The sequence below is a fragment of the Pyricularia pennisetigena genome, chromosome 2 (genome assembly GCF_004337985.1).
Source record: "Pyricularia pennisetigena strain Br36 chromosome 2, whole genome shotgun sequence".
NCBI classification, from domain to species: domain Eukaryota; kingdom Fungi; phylum Ascomycota; class Sordariomycetes; order Magnaporthales; family Pyriculariaceae; genus Pyricularia; species Pyricularia pennisetigena.
In genome coordinates, this window is record NC_043741.1 from 1941944 (window position 1) to 1957934 (window position 15991).

The following is a 15991-nucleotide window of genomic DNA, read 5'->3' on the forward strand; positions in this document are numbered from 1 at the left end:
GTGGGAGGATGCTTTTGGTTGCTCCAAATATACCTTTTATGGGAACAAAACAGGGGGCTTGAATCTGTCGAAACAGGATGCTACTATATTGAGGTGCACGGGGCGACGAAACCGCTTGTTGGGCAAGCAAGCTGTCAAAACGACACCGATCCTAGGCTAGTCTAGGCATAAGAAGGCAGCTACATCGGCCCAGATGAATAAATGATGGGCCGGGGCCTCGAGTTTGGCACTAGCAGGGTCGTCGGTACTCAAAAGGCCTAGTCGATCGATATGAGCCGCACTGTCTGTTTTTTACCCCCCTCCACTTCCTCTACCGGAGTACTAAAAAGGAAAAAATCGACAAGGGCAAAATGCACACAAATCGAATACTTTTCATACGGGACATTACCTACCTTGCGTACCTAAGTCGGCTAGATGACATCAGTGTCTAGCCCAATTTGTCTCCTTAGCATATCATCGATTGTAAAAGAATTCCCACCTAGAATTAGGAGAAAAAAGGTGTGTGTACTCCAGATATCGTAACATACCAGACCAGCATCGCGTTTGATGGGGAAAAGCCAAGCTAGTGAGATGGAGCAGCGGCGCTAATAAGTATAGTCCGTCCCGGTAGAAGATTTAAGTACCTGGAAAGTAGCCACTGGCGGGTCTAATTGCCCCATGGAGGTTTTTTTTTTTTTTTTTTTTCCTCGTCTACCGGTATGAATCTCTTCGATACAGCACTGCATATACACAGTTGCATATTGGTGTGGCACTGTAGACTTGGGTAAGAAGAAAAGGGGAGGATAAAAGAATTGGACAAATTAAAGCGAAAAAGAAAAAGAAATAAAAAAGAATGTACCTGCCAAAAAAGCATGAAATCGAGGGAGTGATGTTGCTTGTTCCCCGAGCCCGGGCCCACTACGTCTTGCTTGTTCGACCTTACGCCAAATCAGTACTGACTGCAAGTAGTACATCCAGCTAAAGTGCTAGTACTCACATCGCAGTACGTATGTGCTTGTTGCCCCTGACCCTGTCATGCAGGGCTCGCGGACCGCAAGACTCACCTTACATGCTTCTCAAAAAAAGCAGGGATGCGGTCACTTGAGAGCCCCGGGACTTGGAATTGGGAATCTCGTTACTTGAGTGGATGCTGGCTGTGCCGGTGTGGATATGGGGCCCAACCCAGCAAGCACCTTCGCATCGCAACAAGTGTGGTCCTGTCGCTCGCTACCTTGACGGCTCCAGTCGGACGGTCAGACTCCTCCCCCTCCACGCACACCATCTGGGTCCCAGCAGCGTGTAGCATCCCTCCCCTGCACGGCGAGAAAGAAGGCAAGCACGCACGGCTGGGAAATGATTGTTGTGTTGGATCACCTTACATAGATAGATACCTGGTACGTACATTCATTCATTCATTTGAATCTGCCTGTTGTTCGAGGCACTATCCTTGTCGTAGCGTATCTGTGTGTGGTTGATCTTCTTCCTCATCCGCTGTTGAATTTTTCTCTCTCCTTCTTTGCCTGGTCGACATTGCCCCGATCTCGCACCTCGAATATTTGATGCCCTTTTCCCATAGCTCCTGCTGCTCATTCTTTTTCCCCCCTCTGTTTTCTCCTTTTTTATTTATTTATTTATTTTTCAAAAATTCTCCGTAGCAATCAACCAACCTCCCGAGCCTAGCGTGTGTCCGCTACACCGAGTTAATGTACTGTACACAGTACTCTGCCCTGCACCCCCAAAGCATAGACCACCAACAACCCAACCACCTACTTCATCGGAGCTCTCTCTGCACCTGTTAACCCACAGCCGTGTACCTACACCTGCCTGACCTAACCTACCCACTAATTTTTTGGACCCCTTCATCCCACGCCCCCCCTTGAAGCCCATCGGATTGGGACCCCCCTCCCCAGTCGAGGCCTACTAATTGTAGTGGGCTGGGACATGGATGCGTTTTATCCCGCTCTTTTCCCTACGAAGTACGAGCTCTCCCCAGAAACCATATCAGGACATTCCCCCATCGTCCTCCTCAAGTCCACCTCACCCATCAAGTGGCTGAAGGTCTAGATTCGTCAGATTCAGCTGAGGTCCGTCCAAGCTTCTTTGCGGAGTCGGATCGATTGAGTCTGCAGCTATTACTACAACCCGAAAGCATATCCCACCTTCTCGCGTGGTGTATCTCTGTGGACGACTTTTCTTTTCATCATCCGCCCAACATCAAACCCAAACAAACAATCCTTTTACACTCCCACCACTCGGTCTTGATCCTCAACACCAAGACAGTCCACAGCCCGCCAGAGAGGAGCTAGTTAGCTAGCAGCGCGCATCAGCAAGCAGTCCTAGCCTCTGAGGGACAGAGACAGAGAGAGACAGATAATTAAGAAAGAACAGCAGCAGAAAGTGGGAGGAAGCCCGCAACCTGCCAATAGCGCAAGCTACAGCCAGACACGTCAAAAAATACGCCAAGGTCATCACGCCGTCCCGGACTAGCTCACCTAGCTTGGCCGCCTACTTGGAGTAGTCAAGCCATTCCGCCAACGCGAACGGGGGAAGAAAAAAAGACCACCCACTCAACAGATTACGGGCGGATCAGATCTGCCACCACCACCCGCTAGACCGGAACAGTCAAGCTCCACCCATTCATTCAATTGCTATACCGGTTAGAATCGACTTGAACGCGAGGGCGGCGATCTTGAAAGCCCATCCGATTCAAGCCCCCCCGCATCATCCTCGTCACTCTACCCTTTCTTCCCCTACTCTTTCCCCCCATCATTTGCTACTCTTTTTGTCAGGGCTGCCTTTGGTGATTTCAGCCAGCCATCCGCTCTACACTGAATTGTGTGGCCACGACCGCACACCGAACGACGACCGGACTCAGAGTCGAATGCCAGGGACGACAAGATCCTACCTGAGACCAGGTCCTATAAACCTGTGGCGTGCCGGTGCCCTTGGTACTTCCCCACACCAGTCTTTCCGTGTCTCTATTGCGTATACATTACCTTTTTTAGACAAAACGAGCCCACACAGGTATCTTGCCAGCCCTCGAGGTCCGTTGCCGTGGTCTACAGAGCGACCCCATTTCAACCGCCCGAGACTAGGCACCCATTTTCTTTTTTCTATCCGCGAAGCTCGCACCACGAGATTCACTTTCCTCTACACCTTTCTTTCTTTCATATCAAGCTTTCCAGACATCCGGTCGGCCACAACTGCGCACTCAGCGTGTTGACCTGAAGACACTTCTTCTTTTCTTCTTCCCGCCATCATATACTTCCGCTACTGGTGTCGCCGAATAGCTTTTCGTTTTACACTTTCAAAACGGCTGCTTCACCAGGACATTCCCCTGGTTGCCTGTAAAGCTTAAGCTTGGGCGCTCGACTATTCCAACCTTGTTCATCTGGACCTGGCGCGTGCAGCAGCCCGTCGATCCGATTCCTATCAACCAGCACACATATGCTGTAAGCTATCAAGCCCAGCAGTATCGCGGCGTTGTTCAACAGAAGTATTGTAGGTGATAACCATGACGACCCACTCCACCTTACGCGCGCGCCCTATCAGGGGGCTGTCGCATTTGCTTTCTTTTTGGCGTTTAGATCGACAGTCGACATAAGCTCACCTCGAACCACTTCTTGGTAGGCTCGAACTTGCTATACCTAGCTAGCTAGGCCCTTGATTTCCTGAAAGCACAATCGTCAACAGTTGCGATGTCGACTACGGGACAAGGGAGTCCCCTCGGGACGACCTACGAAGGGTACGTGGCGACCACATACGACGCCTTAATTCTCTTCGAGGCATGTCTCTCGGGCTATCTTAACCATGTGCCACGCCGCCCACACGACCGAGAGCGCGAGAATCTCATCCGAAGCGGCGCCATCTTCATCTACGAGGAGCATTCTTCTGGTATCAAAAGATGGACTGATGGCTACAACTGGAGCCCCAGCAGAATCCTCGGCAACTTTTTGATATATAGAGAGCTTGAGGGTCCCTTCCCACCAGGAGAGAAGAAGCGTGCCAGGAAGCCCAACAACAAGAAGCAAGGGGCGAAGAACGAAACCACGCGGACCCACGCCATGATGAACGCTGTTATGGGTAACGGCAACACCCCATTATCGGATGAACAGCAGCGGCAACAAGAAGAGCTCAGGTTACTCGTGGGCTCGCTTATTGATTCTTACCAATTCAAAATGGACGGCCTGGTCAAGAAGACAATCTCAATAACTTGGCAAGGTGTCAGCCATCACCTTGTGTCATACTACAGTTGCGAGGATGTGTTGAACAAGAGGCTCACTACACCATCAACCGACCCCAAAATCCGCAACATCCAGCCCAGGTCACAACTATATACAGGCCAAAACTTTCGCAGCCCCGTATCTGATGACTCGATGATTGGGCAACTGCAACACAATGGCTCCCTCGATCCGCATGGGATGCCACATGGATTCGCCCCAGCCGGTTTTTTACAAGCCGGCATGCCTCACCATCCGCACCACCACCCACAACAAATGCTGGCGCAAGGCTGGGGACATTATCCCGGGCATGCGCCTGCTTCTTTCGACCTTCATGTGGCGCAGGCAGGCTTGGGCATGCCGCATGGCGGGCACTTTGGGCCTGGTCATGATTTCGCTTCGGCTTATAACCAATCACATCATCGAGCCTCAGTCAGCGGTCCGGTGACGACAGTGGCTCCCATGGACTCGGGAAGGAGACACTCGACACACATGACTCTCCCGATTCACTATGAGCATGGCTTGGCCGCAGGCAGTCTCAGCGCGCCCAGTCAGAACCACGAGTCTAGCCACGGCAACGAGATGAGCCCACCAAGCCACGAGACTAACCCTCCGCACCACGGCTTGGCACACAGCCAGCCCTTTTCCAACCCTAGCGAATTCGCATACAGCGCTGCACCAACGAGTTTCGTGGGGGAGAGCCTGCTGTCATCGGCGCCTGCCACAGGCCCGACAGCACCATCTAGCGAATTCAAGACGGCCGAGTTTGGCGGTCACACTACGGATGGAATGTTTGCTAGCACAGAGCCCTTCAAAACCGAGGGATACAGCCAACAGCTGCAATACGGCAACCAAACATTCTCCATGAATTAGGGCCGATTTGTGTTCTAAGCAAGCTCATGTCTCAGAATGGCGTTTGGGGTTTTTTTTGGAAGGATGATACCTTGGGAGGCTCAGGCAATCTTTTTTCCCGTCTTAATTTGGATTATTTGGATACTACTATTCTTGCTGTACTTTTTTTTTTTCTACCCGGGGTGGACTTGACAGAGGGCATGAACACAACAACATCCTATTGTGCATATCGTATGATAGCGAAGAAGAGTCCAAAAAGGACCGAAGCATGTGGACGTACGTTCGCCTGAATACATATTCTTCAAGCGATTCATTAATTCTGCTAAACGAACATGATATTTTTACGAAAGTCGTTGGACTGGTGACCAGCGAAGTCGTCATCCTTGCTGCCATGCCAAGAACTCAGGGGCTCTGCCCCCCCCCCCCTGCTATTAAGTCACGATCTTGCGCGCCTCATTATATGGCCAATTGGATGGAGCCTGGCGAGGACAATCAAAGGCTGACCCGTAATGACTGCTGTGGAACCTGGTTCTTAGGACCTAGCTTAACCTATACAAGCTATAGTACTGGTAGTATTACCAGGTGCCTTCGGTGAGCAAATCGACGCCTTGTACAGTCTCGCAACACTGTGCGAAAAAAAAGTTCCTTAATGGCCCAAGCTCGCCCAAGCTCCCTTTCTGGGGCAATTTTGCACGTGAAGGGTGTGAAATTGAATCAGGCAAGGAACCAACGAATGATTGCCTCTTTTCCAAACCTGGCAATCGTTGGCACGTGTCTAGCTACGCAAGCAAGTAAGCAGAAGAGAAAAAAAAAAAAAAAAAACTAGGCACGACAAAGCGGCAAGCAACAGCAGCAGTAGCCGCGCGCCTCTCGAGAATGCGCTGCGTCGCATGCCAGCATTCGCGATGCAGAGATTGAGCGCCTCGTCCATGACATTGGCGGGAGGCCGCGTCTTGCCGTCATCTGTGCTGCTGATGAGGTCAATGACGAAGACTACGACGACGACGGCATGTGGTCATAATGCTCAACGCATTCTTTCCACCCTCTGTCGGCCAGCAAGCCGCTCATCACTGCCTGCTGTCACCAAGAAGAGCCTGGTGCTGCTGCCACAGCGATCGTTTTCCATCACGAGACCTTGGCTGGCGCTGGCGAACAAGGAGAACAAGGATGATGATGGGTATGTGGACTTGAAATTAGCCCCTTAATTTTTTTTTTTTTTTCTCTTTGTCACTGCCTTTTTGGCCCATTTACTCGTGCCAGCTCCATGACGCAGAGCGCCCGACATGATTGATACAGTGAACGACTGACTAACATGTAATGGCCAAACTTTGTTTAATGCCCCTTATCGCCACAGTCAAAGAGCGACAACCGAGCAACAGACAAAGGTTGGCAGCGCTGCAGCGCCGCTGGCAGCAACGCCGGCTTCAGGCAAGTCTGTTCTGGCGCGGGAGAACATCTACACAATCCCCAACATCTTGACGGCCTCGCGGCTGGTTATTGCGCCCTTTATCGGATACTGCATCGTGAACGACTACCATGCCACGGCCTTGGGCCTCTTTGCCTACGCCGGAGTCTCGGACCTGCTTGATGGCTGGATCGCCCGACGGTGGAATCAGGGTACCGTCGTTGGTACCATCATTGATCCAATGGCTGACAAGATGCTCATGATGGTATTGACTGTTAGTCTGGCTGTCAAGGGTGCTCTCCCGCGTGAGTTCAGTCTCATTTTTCCCCCTTCCTTTCTCGCACCCTTCTCGCTTACTTCCAACCCACCAAATTACAGAGGGGCAGGTGTGAGTCTGGTTGGATGAGTGCGCGCTAGTCCAGGCTTCAAGGCTGTGACAGGTGCCTTGCTTATACCCTGACTCTATCAACCCTGCATATCCCTTGTATAAGCTCGTAACATCACACCCATCCCTCTCTTATGCTCGCCACTCCCAGATGTGGTCAGTTTAAGAGTGTTCACCAACCTTGCCTGCCTACCTGTGTATCTTTGTTGGATTATCGAGGTCCGGACACTGGCTCACATGTGTGTCGTTCATAACCACGTAGTCTGGCTTGTAACTCTCATCATTGGCCGCGATGTTGGTCTCGCATTGTCAGCCATATATTACAGGTGGGTCTCCCTACCGCCACCAAAGACCTTCATGCGATACTGGGACTTTTCGCTGCCCTCTGCCGAGGTGCGGCCGACAACAATCAGCAAGTACAACACCTTTCTGCAGCTGGCTCTCATGGGGTTGACCACCACTGCCCCTGTGGTTCCATATGATCTTGATGGGGCACTGGCTGTCATGCAGTAAGTTTGTCCTCGCATGCCGAATTTTTTTTTTTTTTTTTCTGCACCCACAAACCCCTTGGGCCGGCTTGGGACGCATGTCAACTAGCCTATGCTTATCGGTATTGTGGGTACCTGTCTGCCTGAGCCGGGTCTACGGACTTTGACCCTACCTGCACGTCTATGACTAACTACATTACTATCTTCGTTAGTTGGGTTGTGGCCGTCACGACAGTCTGGAGTGGCGCTAGCTATGTTTTCAGCAAGGACGCTGTGAAAATTCTGTCTCAGGCAAAGGCCGCCGACAAGAAGCTGAAGTAGCCCTGAGTACATGTGGCAAGGAGGGGGCGTGGGTGGTTGATAGTTCGCGGAATTAAATACGTACGTACCTAATGATGAGACTAGATAGCCTAAAGTCTAAAGTCTAAAAAGTCTATACTATTTTCACCCTTTGGAGACCCACTGCGAGATTTACCTCTAATACGACAGCATGCAAGTATCCCAAAAAGGTCGAGATACGTCATTGTGTCCTGTAACGACACGCCCAGCTTTTTCCTTTTCTGGACCTCCCTCCGTGTCTGGCTGGACCATTCATACACCGATTCGCTGTGTTTCGTGACGGGCAGCAGAGGCGTGACACGTTACTCGAGAGACAAAGCTTACATTGGAAGCTCGACTGACTTAGCTGTCTGACTTGGTCGTAGCTACTCTCGTCAGTCGAGGCGGGCAACAACCAAGAACAAAGGTTTGGTACCGCGGGTTGCGCGGGCAGTATCAACACAACGCGGTCGCATCGATACCCTCAACTGGCCTGAATATGTTTCATTTATAAGCTTTATCCGTCTTTCTCATTCGGCATTCCTCAGGTACCAAAGTTTAAGAAATAGAAGAATATAGATGAGAGAGAAGGGGAAAAAAAAAAGACTTTTTTCCAGGGCTGGACAAAGTTTGCCGGGCCGTAGCGGATTCGACCCTAAACGGGGGGGAGGGGAGACGGAAAACAAGGCAAACAACCACAATGGAAATAATCCAAATCTGCGACGTGGGGGCGGGCATATGCCAAGGTGTGAGAAAACGAAAAAAGAAGACAAAAAAAAAAGGGCGAGGACATGTCTGATCAAATGTGCATGGTCTGCTTGTGGCGAATGGCAGCTTGCCATCAACGAAGCAGATTAATGAACCCGTCGTTCCTTCACCACACATGCCCGTTCTCTACGACACTCGGTACCGTATAACCAACACGATACTCCCCCATCAAGTGCCACTGCAGCCCTGTGAAAATCTTTTGGGGTCCAGAATGCTCCGGCGGAGCTTTAATTTTTTTTTTTTTTTTTAGAGTTTAGCACCGTTTCCCCTCGTTTTTTTTCTTCTTCTTCTTCTTCTTCTGCGTGTAAACAATCGTCAGCTCCAAACCCGACCGCAGCATTACCGTCCGGTGTTTTAATTTTATTCACTCATGACTCTTATACAATCACTACCCTCCCTACAGTACCTCCGACCGCGGCGTCAACGGTAGCCCCCAAAGAGCTAGCATTGCGTAGGATTACATGGTTTCTATACCTAATCTGTAAGCTCAATACATACTACCACAATGGTATGTTTAGATAATAGTCGTTACATAATGTTACAATTGTCTCGTGGGTCATACTTAAATACACAACAAGCTCTCTCCCCCGCACACGCCCCTCCTGAGACCAGGGTGCAGCCCTACTCGCGTTTGCTTTGGGGTTAGCAAGAAACTGGCTTCCAGCTTACGAGAAACGTGCCTCTGTCCGCAGGGAACTGGCCTATGCAGCCAAGGGCGATGCATCCTCGATCCCGGCAGCAGCATCTTGCTCAGGCCAGACAATGCGGCTGCTATCCGATTTCTGCCCGTGATTCCGCCTAAGGTACAGCAGCAGATTGAAGGCTCCCGCGGGTGTCATACCCTCCAGCCTCTTGACTTGACCCATCGTCTCAGGTCTGGTCGCGGAGAGGGCCTGCCTCTCTGCGATGCTGATTCCCGACACGGAGTCGTAGTCGATGTTGGGTGGCAGAATTAGCCCCTCGTCCCGCAAGGCCCGGTCGCGTATCCTCTCGTCCTTCGCGACGTAGGGGGCATACGCCGCTTCTACGGCCACGCGCTCCCTCACCCTGCGCGAGTATTTGTGCAGGTTGGGGAATTTCTTGGCGAGCACGCCATCATCCGAGGTGATGTCGACGCCACGGCGGACAATATCGAGCCCGTTGATGGGGCTGCTGGAGGAGCGGACCGATTCGAAGCCATCGCGCTGCCAAGACTCAGCACCCTGAGCGATCGAGGCCAGCACTTCGGTCAGTTCGCCTATTTGTTCACGCTCCGACTCGAAGCTCGCCCAGCGTGAGTCTGACACGACCCCCCAGGCGCGACCGCGGGCCGTCAGCCTCGAGTCGGCGTTGTCGGCGCGGGTAGACATGCGGAACTCGGACCGTGAGGTGAACATGCGGTAGGGCTCCGAGACACCCTTGGTTACCAAGTCGTCGATCATAATGCCGATGTAGCCGTCGGCGCGGGTCAAGGTTGCCGCCGGCAGGCCCATTGCGGCGCGTCCGGCGTTAATACCTGCGACTATGCCCTGTCCTGCCGCTTCTTCGTAGCCGGTGGTGCCGTTGATTTGGCCAGCCAAAAACAAGCCGGATATGGCTTTTGTCTCAAGTGATGATTTAAGTGACCGTGGATCCACGTAGTCGTACTCGACCCCGTAGCCTGGCTGCAACATCTTGACCTTCTCCAATCCAACTATGGTCCGGAGAAGTTGCTCCTGAGCCTCGGCAGGGATAGTCATGGATAGGCCATTCGGGTAGATCACATCCGTATCGAATCCTTCCGGTTCAAGCCAGACTACATGCGAATCTCTTTGGGCGAAGCGAATGACCTTGGCCTCAAGAGAGGGGCAGTACCTCGGCCCCTTGACCGTCTCTCGGATGTGTATTGTCTTGTCCAAATTTGCCCGCACAACGTCGTGCGAGGCTTGGTTTGTGTATGTCATGTGGCACAACAGTTGGTTCTTGACTGCGACGCTGTTGTTCATGAAGCTGAATGGCATCGGCGGCTCATCGCCACCATGTTCCTGAAGAATGCCAAAGTTGATTGTCTTTTTGTCCAGACGCGGCGGCGTGCCGGTCTTTAACCTTCCAAGCTGAAACCCGGCGTCTCTCAGAGATTTGCTCAACCCAAACGTCGCAGCCTCGCCCATGCGACCTGACGGGAAGGCCTCCAGCCCAATGTGTATCTCCCCGCCCAGGAAGGTCCCCGTCGTGATGACGACCTGGTTCGTCCTGATCTCCTCCCCGGACGCGAGCCTCACGCCCTTGATCTTGCCCTTGGCACCGGTGCTCGGGTCCGGGTTCTCGCCGACGATGATGTCGTCCACGCTGTCGAGCACGACATCCAGGTTCGGGTACGAAAGCAGCTCCTCCCTCATGTGCTTCTTGTAGAGCTCGCGGTCGATCTGGGCGCGCGGTCCCCAGACGGCAGGTCCCTTTTTGCGATTAAGCACCTTGAACTGCACGCCGGCCTTGTCGACCACGCGGCCGGCCAGGCCGTCGAGCGCGTCGATCTCGCGGATCATGGTGCCTTTCCCGATGCCGCCGATGCTCGGGTTGCAAGAGCAGGTGCCGAGGTTGTCCGTCTTTGGTGTAACGAGGGCCGTTCGCGCGCCGGCTCGGGCCGCGGCCGCGCAGGCTTCGGCTCCGGCATGTCCGCCACCGATGACAACGACGTCGAAATTTCTGGGTGCGACACAAGATATTGCAGATTAGAATGGGGAGGTTATTTCAAATAAAAAAAATAAAAAAAATAAAAAAAAGAGGAGAGCGGTTGCGCAGCAAACATGGATCGCATACCTACCTTGCGTGCTCCGACACAGTCGCAAACGTTCGCCGTCGTCCTGCTCGAAAGGCTGCGCTGAAAATGAGCCGCCCCGGGCGAACAATGCCCGCCAAGACCCGCAAGCTGGACACCGTCATTGTGCCCCAATCCCAATTATGCAGAAAGAACCCGCACGCCGTTGCTGTGTTTTGCGAGTATGCGGCCCAGACCGGATCACTTGACTATGCATACCCAAGACGAATATTGAGTGTAGACAAATACCCTGTTGCCCGCCTGGAACTTTTTGAAGGTTTTTTATCGATTGTGTCTAGCGTGTCGACCAATTAATTTGGCGGCGTTTGGCGTGTCTACCAACCCTAACCCTGTTCTGTCCTTGTATACCCCTTATGCAGTGCCTGGCCGCCCAGATTCCTTTCGGGTAGATGCCTGCTAAGCCAGTCTACCTAACCACCAAAAATGCTTGAATCTGACCGTCATGGGTGATGTCTTCGTCGGTTATTATTTATTGATTGACTGTCAGGAGTGCGAGTCCCACACCTATATACGCACTTCTATCTACGCCCTATCTCCTTCCTCAACCGCCCTGCAGTAGTCGTTGGTGGCGGCTCTGGCCAAGACATCACAGCATCTTCCACCTCCTCCAGGAAACTGTCCGCATTATGTATTGTTGTTCCACCCAGGACCACCCTTACCCCGGGTGTCGAGGCGTTAATTCCTGCAACCGTCTTTGCCTCCTCGTACGTGGCACCCCCGACCATGAACACAATGATATCCTGGGGCTTGTCTCTTGTCGTGGCACCTCCCTCGACAAAAGGGTATTGCTGGTCCCGAAGCTTGCCTTTGATGAGATTCTGCAGCGTCATTTCCAACCTGGGTGAGTGCATAGTGTAGACGTTGTCAACACCCTTCAACCCCTTGAAGGCCTTGGCCCCTGAAAAGATCCCTGTTGACTCGAAGATGTCCGTTATGCCGCCTGCGGCCTGGGACTGCGAGACCGAGTTCTGGTAGTGGAGGACCTTGGTTACCAAGTCTGCCCTTCGCGGAGAGACACCGCCTGCTGCAACCAGTAGATCCACGAGCATCGGCAACGCGCTGGATGGATGCTTCTCATATCGTAGAGCATACAAGGTCACGAGACCAACCTTGTGGTCAGCCGTTACTGCCGGGTTTTGAATGAGTTTTTGAACACTCTGTTATCGTTAGCTTTTCTGCCGCCCTGACAAGCTTTCGAGATATGAAATCCCTCCATGGCAATGAATATCCAGACTTTCTTACCTTGAGATCTGCTGCGTGATTGTCGTTGCAAGCCAAACTTTGCTCACACTCGCTTACCTCGAGTAGGTTCTCCTCACCCACACGCCTACTCAGCTCCGACATCAGATGAACATGTTTGCTCACGTTTCCCGATAGTTTTCGAAACTCGGGGTATTCCTCCACGAAGCGCTTCATGTCTGCGATGGACTCGAGCTGGACGTTGTTCTTGTGCTTTGTTTGGAACTGCTCAACGTAGTCCTTGACGTTGGATCCCAGGTCGCCAAAATTCAAGTACATGTTCTTTTTGAAGAACGGGTCTTGGTCTTGCGACAAGACGATTTCCTTCAGGTCAGGATTGACATTGCCCACATCGCTGAGATCTACTCGTCCATTCCTGATACCAAGAAGCTGATGGACCATGGCTTGGTATGTCCACTGGCTCAGGAGCGGTGTTATAGGATCATCGCGTCGGTCAAGTATGAGCAGTATGGGCGAGGTATCGACCTTCCGAAAGTCAAAAAGCTGACTCTCTTGCGTCATGTGATATCGCACCTCAGTGGCCAATTTCTTGGTCATCAGGCTGCTCTTCTGGTACCTGATCAGGGGTTTCTTCTTCAGAGCCAAAAGAACAGCGAGAATCCCTTCCGTGGCGCGTTGCAGCGAGTCTGCGTTCCACATGTTAGGATCGGTACTCCATAATCTATTCTGCGGCAGGGTGAGGTTGAGGGAAAAGAGGTCTGGGTTGATGACGATGAAGTCGGCAAAGTGCTCCTGGACGGCCTTGACAACTTCGTGGTCGTCCGCCTCGGCTAGTCGTTCCAGGGATGACTTCTTGACAACGTTGCTAAAGTATAGGTAGTATTCTCCGTACTTTGGTTCCCTCAGTTCGTCGATCAGGAACTGTATGGAATCCGGAGATGGGCGCACAAAGCAGTAGCATCGCAGGTGGCGCATCTTCTCCCGGTTGACATTATCCAGACGGTCGGTCAAGTAGACCTCGTGGTTCAGTAAGGTCGACTGCGTAACGGCTGTTGACAGGATTGGGACGGTGTCTCTGTCCAAGAGCAAGATCTTCATCTTGGCCGACTGCGTCCCCGTCGTGCTATCACCGGTCGATATCATCTTGGTGATGTAACCGGAGACGGCTTGAACAACATCCATCCTGAACCAAGCTGGCCTGCCTCTTGGGCAGGCAGTCCGCTCCTCTGAGCTCGTTGCCAAGTAAAGTGCTACAAAGCAAGACTGGCAGAAACAAAGCGCCGAATTGTTTGCACCGCGACGCTTCCCGCAATTGATTGATGAAGATGGGCTGGATTTGATCTCTTTTCTCGGTTCCAAAGTCAAGCGGCTGGCGATATATCTCGTTGCTTGGTCGTTTGGATTGCAGGGTACCGAGCGTTGGAATGAATCTGTTCTCACCGACAGCAAATGAATGTAATTCAAACGAAGCCAAATATTGCAGCGTAAACAGTCTCCAAACTTTGATTAATTTGGCAAGAGAGAATTATAGAGCTAATGCCTCAAACCCAAGCGTTTCAAGCCTTGACGTATCTCTCAACGCTGATGAAGCTGTACCGTGTTACCGATCAAGTTATTATTGGGGCGAACACAAGCTCTACTGACACCGTGACGATGCTGTGGAGCGCCGCTGCTCGCCGCCGGAAGGAGTGGCCGCATCAGCATCCCGACAGACTGGCCCCACTGACCGCGGGGAATGAATGTGGGGCGGGCATTCAGGCTCGGGATTGAGGTCACGTCACTGCGCCGACAAAACTCAAGAGGGTTCCATACAAATAGTCAACGATATGACAGCTACTTCGTACATGCCCGAAACACCCACTGGCCTGTGTCTTGCACATCCTCTCCTCCCAATTATTGGCAACAATGTTTCTTGCCACAAGTCGCAGCTATGACACCAGATTCCTGCCCTGTTCGGCCTGAACCAACGTAAGCTCTATCCCATCGCAGCTGCGTCCCAGGCCAGGCTTTCGCGGAGAACATGTAGCACTGACATATCTCCAAAACAATGCGCTGTGCGCAACTTGCCCAATTTTAGACTATCCTTCACGCAAGGCCTAATAGTTGGGCAGCTATCGGTCGTCCTTTTGATTGCAGCCTTCATCAAGTTCTTTATTTTCGGCGATCCTCCTTCCCCAGAAGAGACGGCAAGCCTACGCGCGAGCGAACGACGATCCCGCACACTAGCCCATAAAAAGTCTCTGTTGAGCCTCAGGACATCAAACCAGCGGCCTGGCAGCCAGCAGCAACAGCAATCCGTGCTCAATAGGAAGAAATCCAGCATACTCCGATCCGGCCCACCGTCCCTGACCATAGGCTCGATCCTCAACAAGACATACTACAGAGTTGAAAGCCACCAGCCCGAGAGCTTGGACTGGTTCAATGTGCTGGTGGCGCAGACTATTGCTCAGTTTCGCAGCGATGCCCAGCACGACGATGCTATCCTGACCTCCCTGACAAAGGCCCTCAATGGCACCAGCCGCCCTAGCTTCCTCGACGAGATCCGCGTCACCGAGCTCAGCCTGGGCGAAGACTTTCCAATATTTAGCAACTGCCGCATCATCCCCGTAGACGAGGATGGCCTTGACTTTGGGCCTGGGAAGGCTTTTGATGCAAACATGGCGACCCGCGACGGTGGCACCCTGCAGGCTCGCATGGACGTGGACCTGAGCGACATGATAACCCTCGCTCTGGAGACCAAGTTGCTTCTCAACTATCCCAAGAAGCTCACCGCTGTGCTGCCCGTCGCTCTCGCTGTTTCAGTGGTGCGCTTCAGCGGCACGCTTGCCATATCATTCATCCCAAGTAATCCGAGCCAGTCCACGCCAACCAAGATGGTGTTCAACTTCCTCGATGATTACCGCCTGGACTTCTCCATCCGCAGCCTTGTCGGCAGCCGCTCGCGCCTCCAGGATGTGCCCAAGATCGCACAGCTGGTCGAGTCACGGCTTCACCGCTGGTTCGACGAGCGTTGCGTAGAGCCAAGGTTTCAGGAGATCCCGCTGCCTAGCATGTGGCCACGCAAGAAGAATGCTCGAGGTGGCGACGATGCCATTGCTGACGTCGAGCGTTCCATGAGCAAAGCCAAAGGCGCCGATGTTGCGCGGGATCTTAGGAGAGAGGTGCTGGTCGAGGCCGAGGCTCGCCAGGCCGCACAGAGGGATTCCCTTAGATACAGGAGACCGCGTGCCGACGATGCTTTTCCTATGCCGGGATCTCTGGCTGTGGACGATTGACGTTGCGAGGGACCTGTCCATATAGATGATTATCACTAACACGAGAAAAATGATTCAAGGCAAATAAACTATCTGAACCGGATGTTTTTGTTGGGCCCCTCCTCTGTTCACCCAAAGCATCACACAAAGGTTTACAAGTGGACTCGAGATAGAAGTATCGAGACAAAGGGAAACATAACAAGAAACTACACCGACTGATGACTATTTATGATCCTAGAGTGTTAAAAAAAAAAAAAAAAAAAAGATCAAGCTACAGCTTGGGATATAAAGATGTAGAAAAGCTCCGAAAACTACGTGCCATCTC

The 15991-nt window shown here is 52.4% G+C and overlaps 6 protein-coding genes across 6 annotated transcripts; 4 read left to right on the forward strand and 2 right to left on the reverse strand.

The window, feature by feature from the left end:
• Nucleotides 1–832: 832 nt before the first annotated feature.
• PpBr36_00521 (uncharacterized protein) lies at nucleotides 833–1373 on the forward strand (the record flags this gene model as incomplete). Its single annotated transcript, XM_029887714.1, has 2 exons — nucleotides 833–947; nucleotides 1021–1373. Coding segments are annotated over 2 exons (468 nt in total), but the record flags the coding sequence as incomplete, so codon positions are not given.
• Nucleotides 1374–3677: 2304 nt separating this feature from the next.
• On the forward strand, nucleotides 3678–5072 carry PpBr36_00522 (uncharacterized protein; the record flags this gene model as incomplete). The annotated part of the gene is made up of 1 exon (XM_029887715.1): nucleotides 3678–5072. The coding sequence occupies one exon, from the start codon at nucleotides 3678–3680 to the stop codon at nucleotides 5070–5072; it is 1395 nt and encodes a 464-aa protein (XP_029752404.1).
• Nucleotides 5073–5941: 869 nt separating this feature from the next.
• On the forward strand, nucleotides 5942–7650 carry PpBr36_00523 (uncharacterized protein; the record flags this gene model as incomplete). Its single annotated transcript, XM_029887716.1, has 4 exons — nucleotides 5942–6228; nucleotides 6406–6761; nucleotides 7104–7350; nucleotides 7542–7650. The coding sequence occupies 4 exons, from the start codon at nucleotides 5942–5944 to the stop codon at nucleotides 7648–7650; spliced, it is 999 nt and encodes a 332-aa protein (XP_029751522.1).
• Nucleotides 7651–9116: 1466 nt separating this feature from the next.
• On the reverse strand, nucleotides 9117–13594 carry PpBr36_00524 (uncharacterized protein; the record flags this gene model as incomplete). Its single annotated transcript, XM_029887717.1, has 3 exons — nucleotides 9117–11079; nucleotides 11798–12369; nucleotides 12455–13594. The coding sequence occupies 3 exons, from the start codon at nucleotides 13592–13594 to the stop codon at nucleotides 9117–9119; spliced, it is 3675 nt and encodes a 1224-aa protein (XP_029751927.1).
• Nucleotides 13595–14342: 748 nt separating this feature from the next.
• On the forward strand, nucleotides 14343–15687 carry PpBr36_00525 (uncharacterized protein; the record flags this gene model as incomplete). Its single annotated transcript, XM_029887718.1, has 2 exons — nucleotides 14343–14380; nucleotides 14490–15687. 2 exons carry the CDS (start codon nucleotides 14343–14345, stop codon nucleotides 15685–15687), a joined length of 1236 nt encoding a protein of 411 aa, XP_029751926.1.
• On the reverse strand, nucleotides 14671–15242 carry PpBr36_00526 (uncharacterized protein; the record flags this gene model as incomplete). Its single annotated transcript, XM_029887719.1, has 2 exons — nucleotides 14671–15141; nucleotides 15183–15242. 2 exons carry the CDS (start codon nucleotides 15240–15242, stop codon nucleotides 14671–14673), a joined length of 531 nt encoding a protein of 176 aa, XP_029751929.1.
• Nucleotides 15688–15991: the final 304 nt, after the last annotated feature.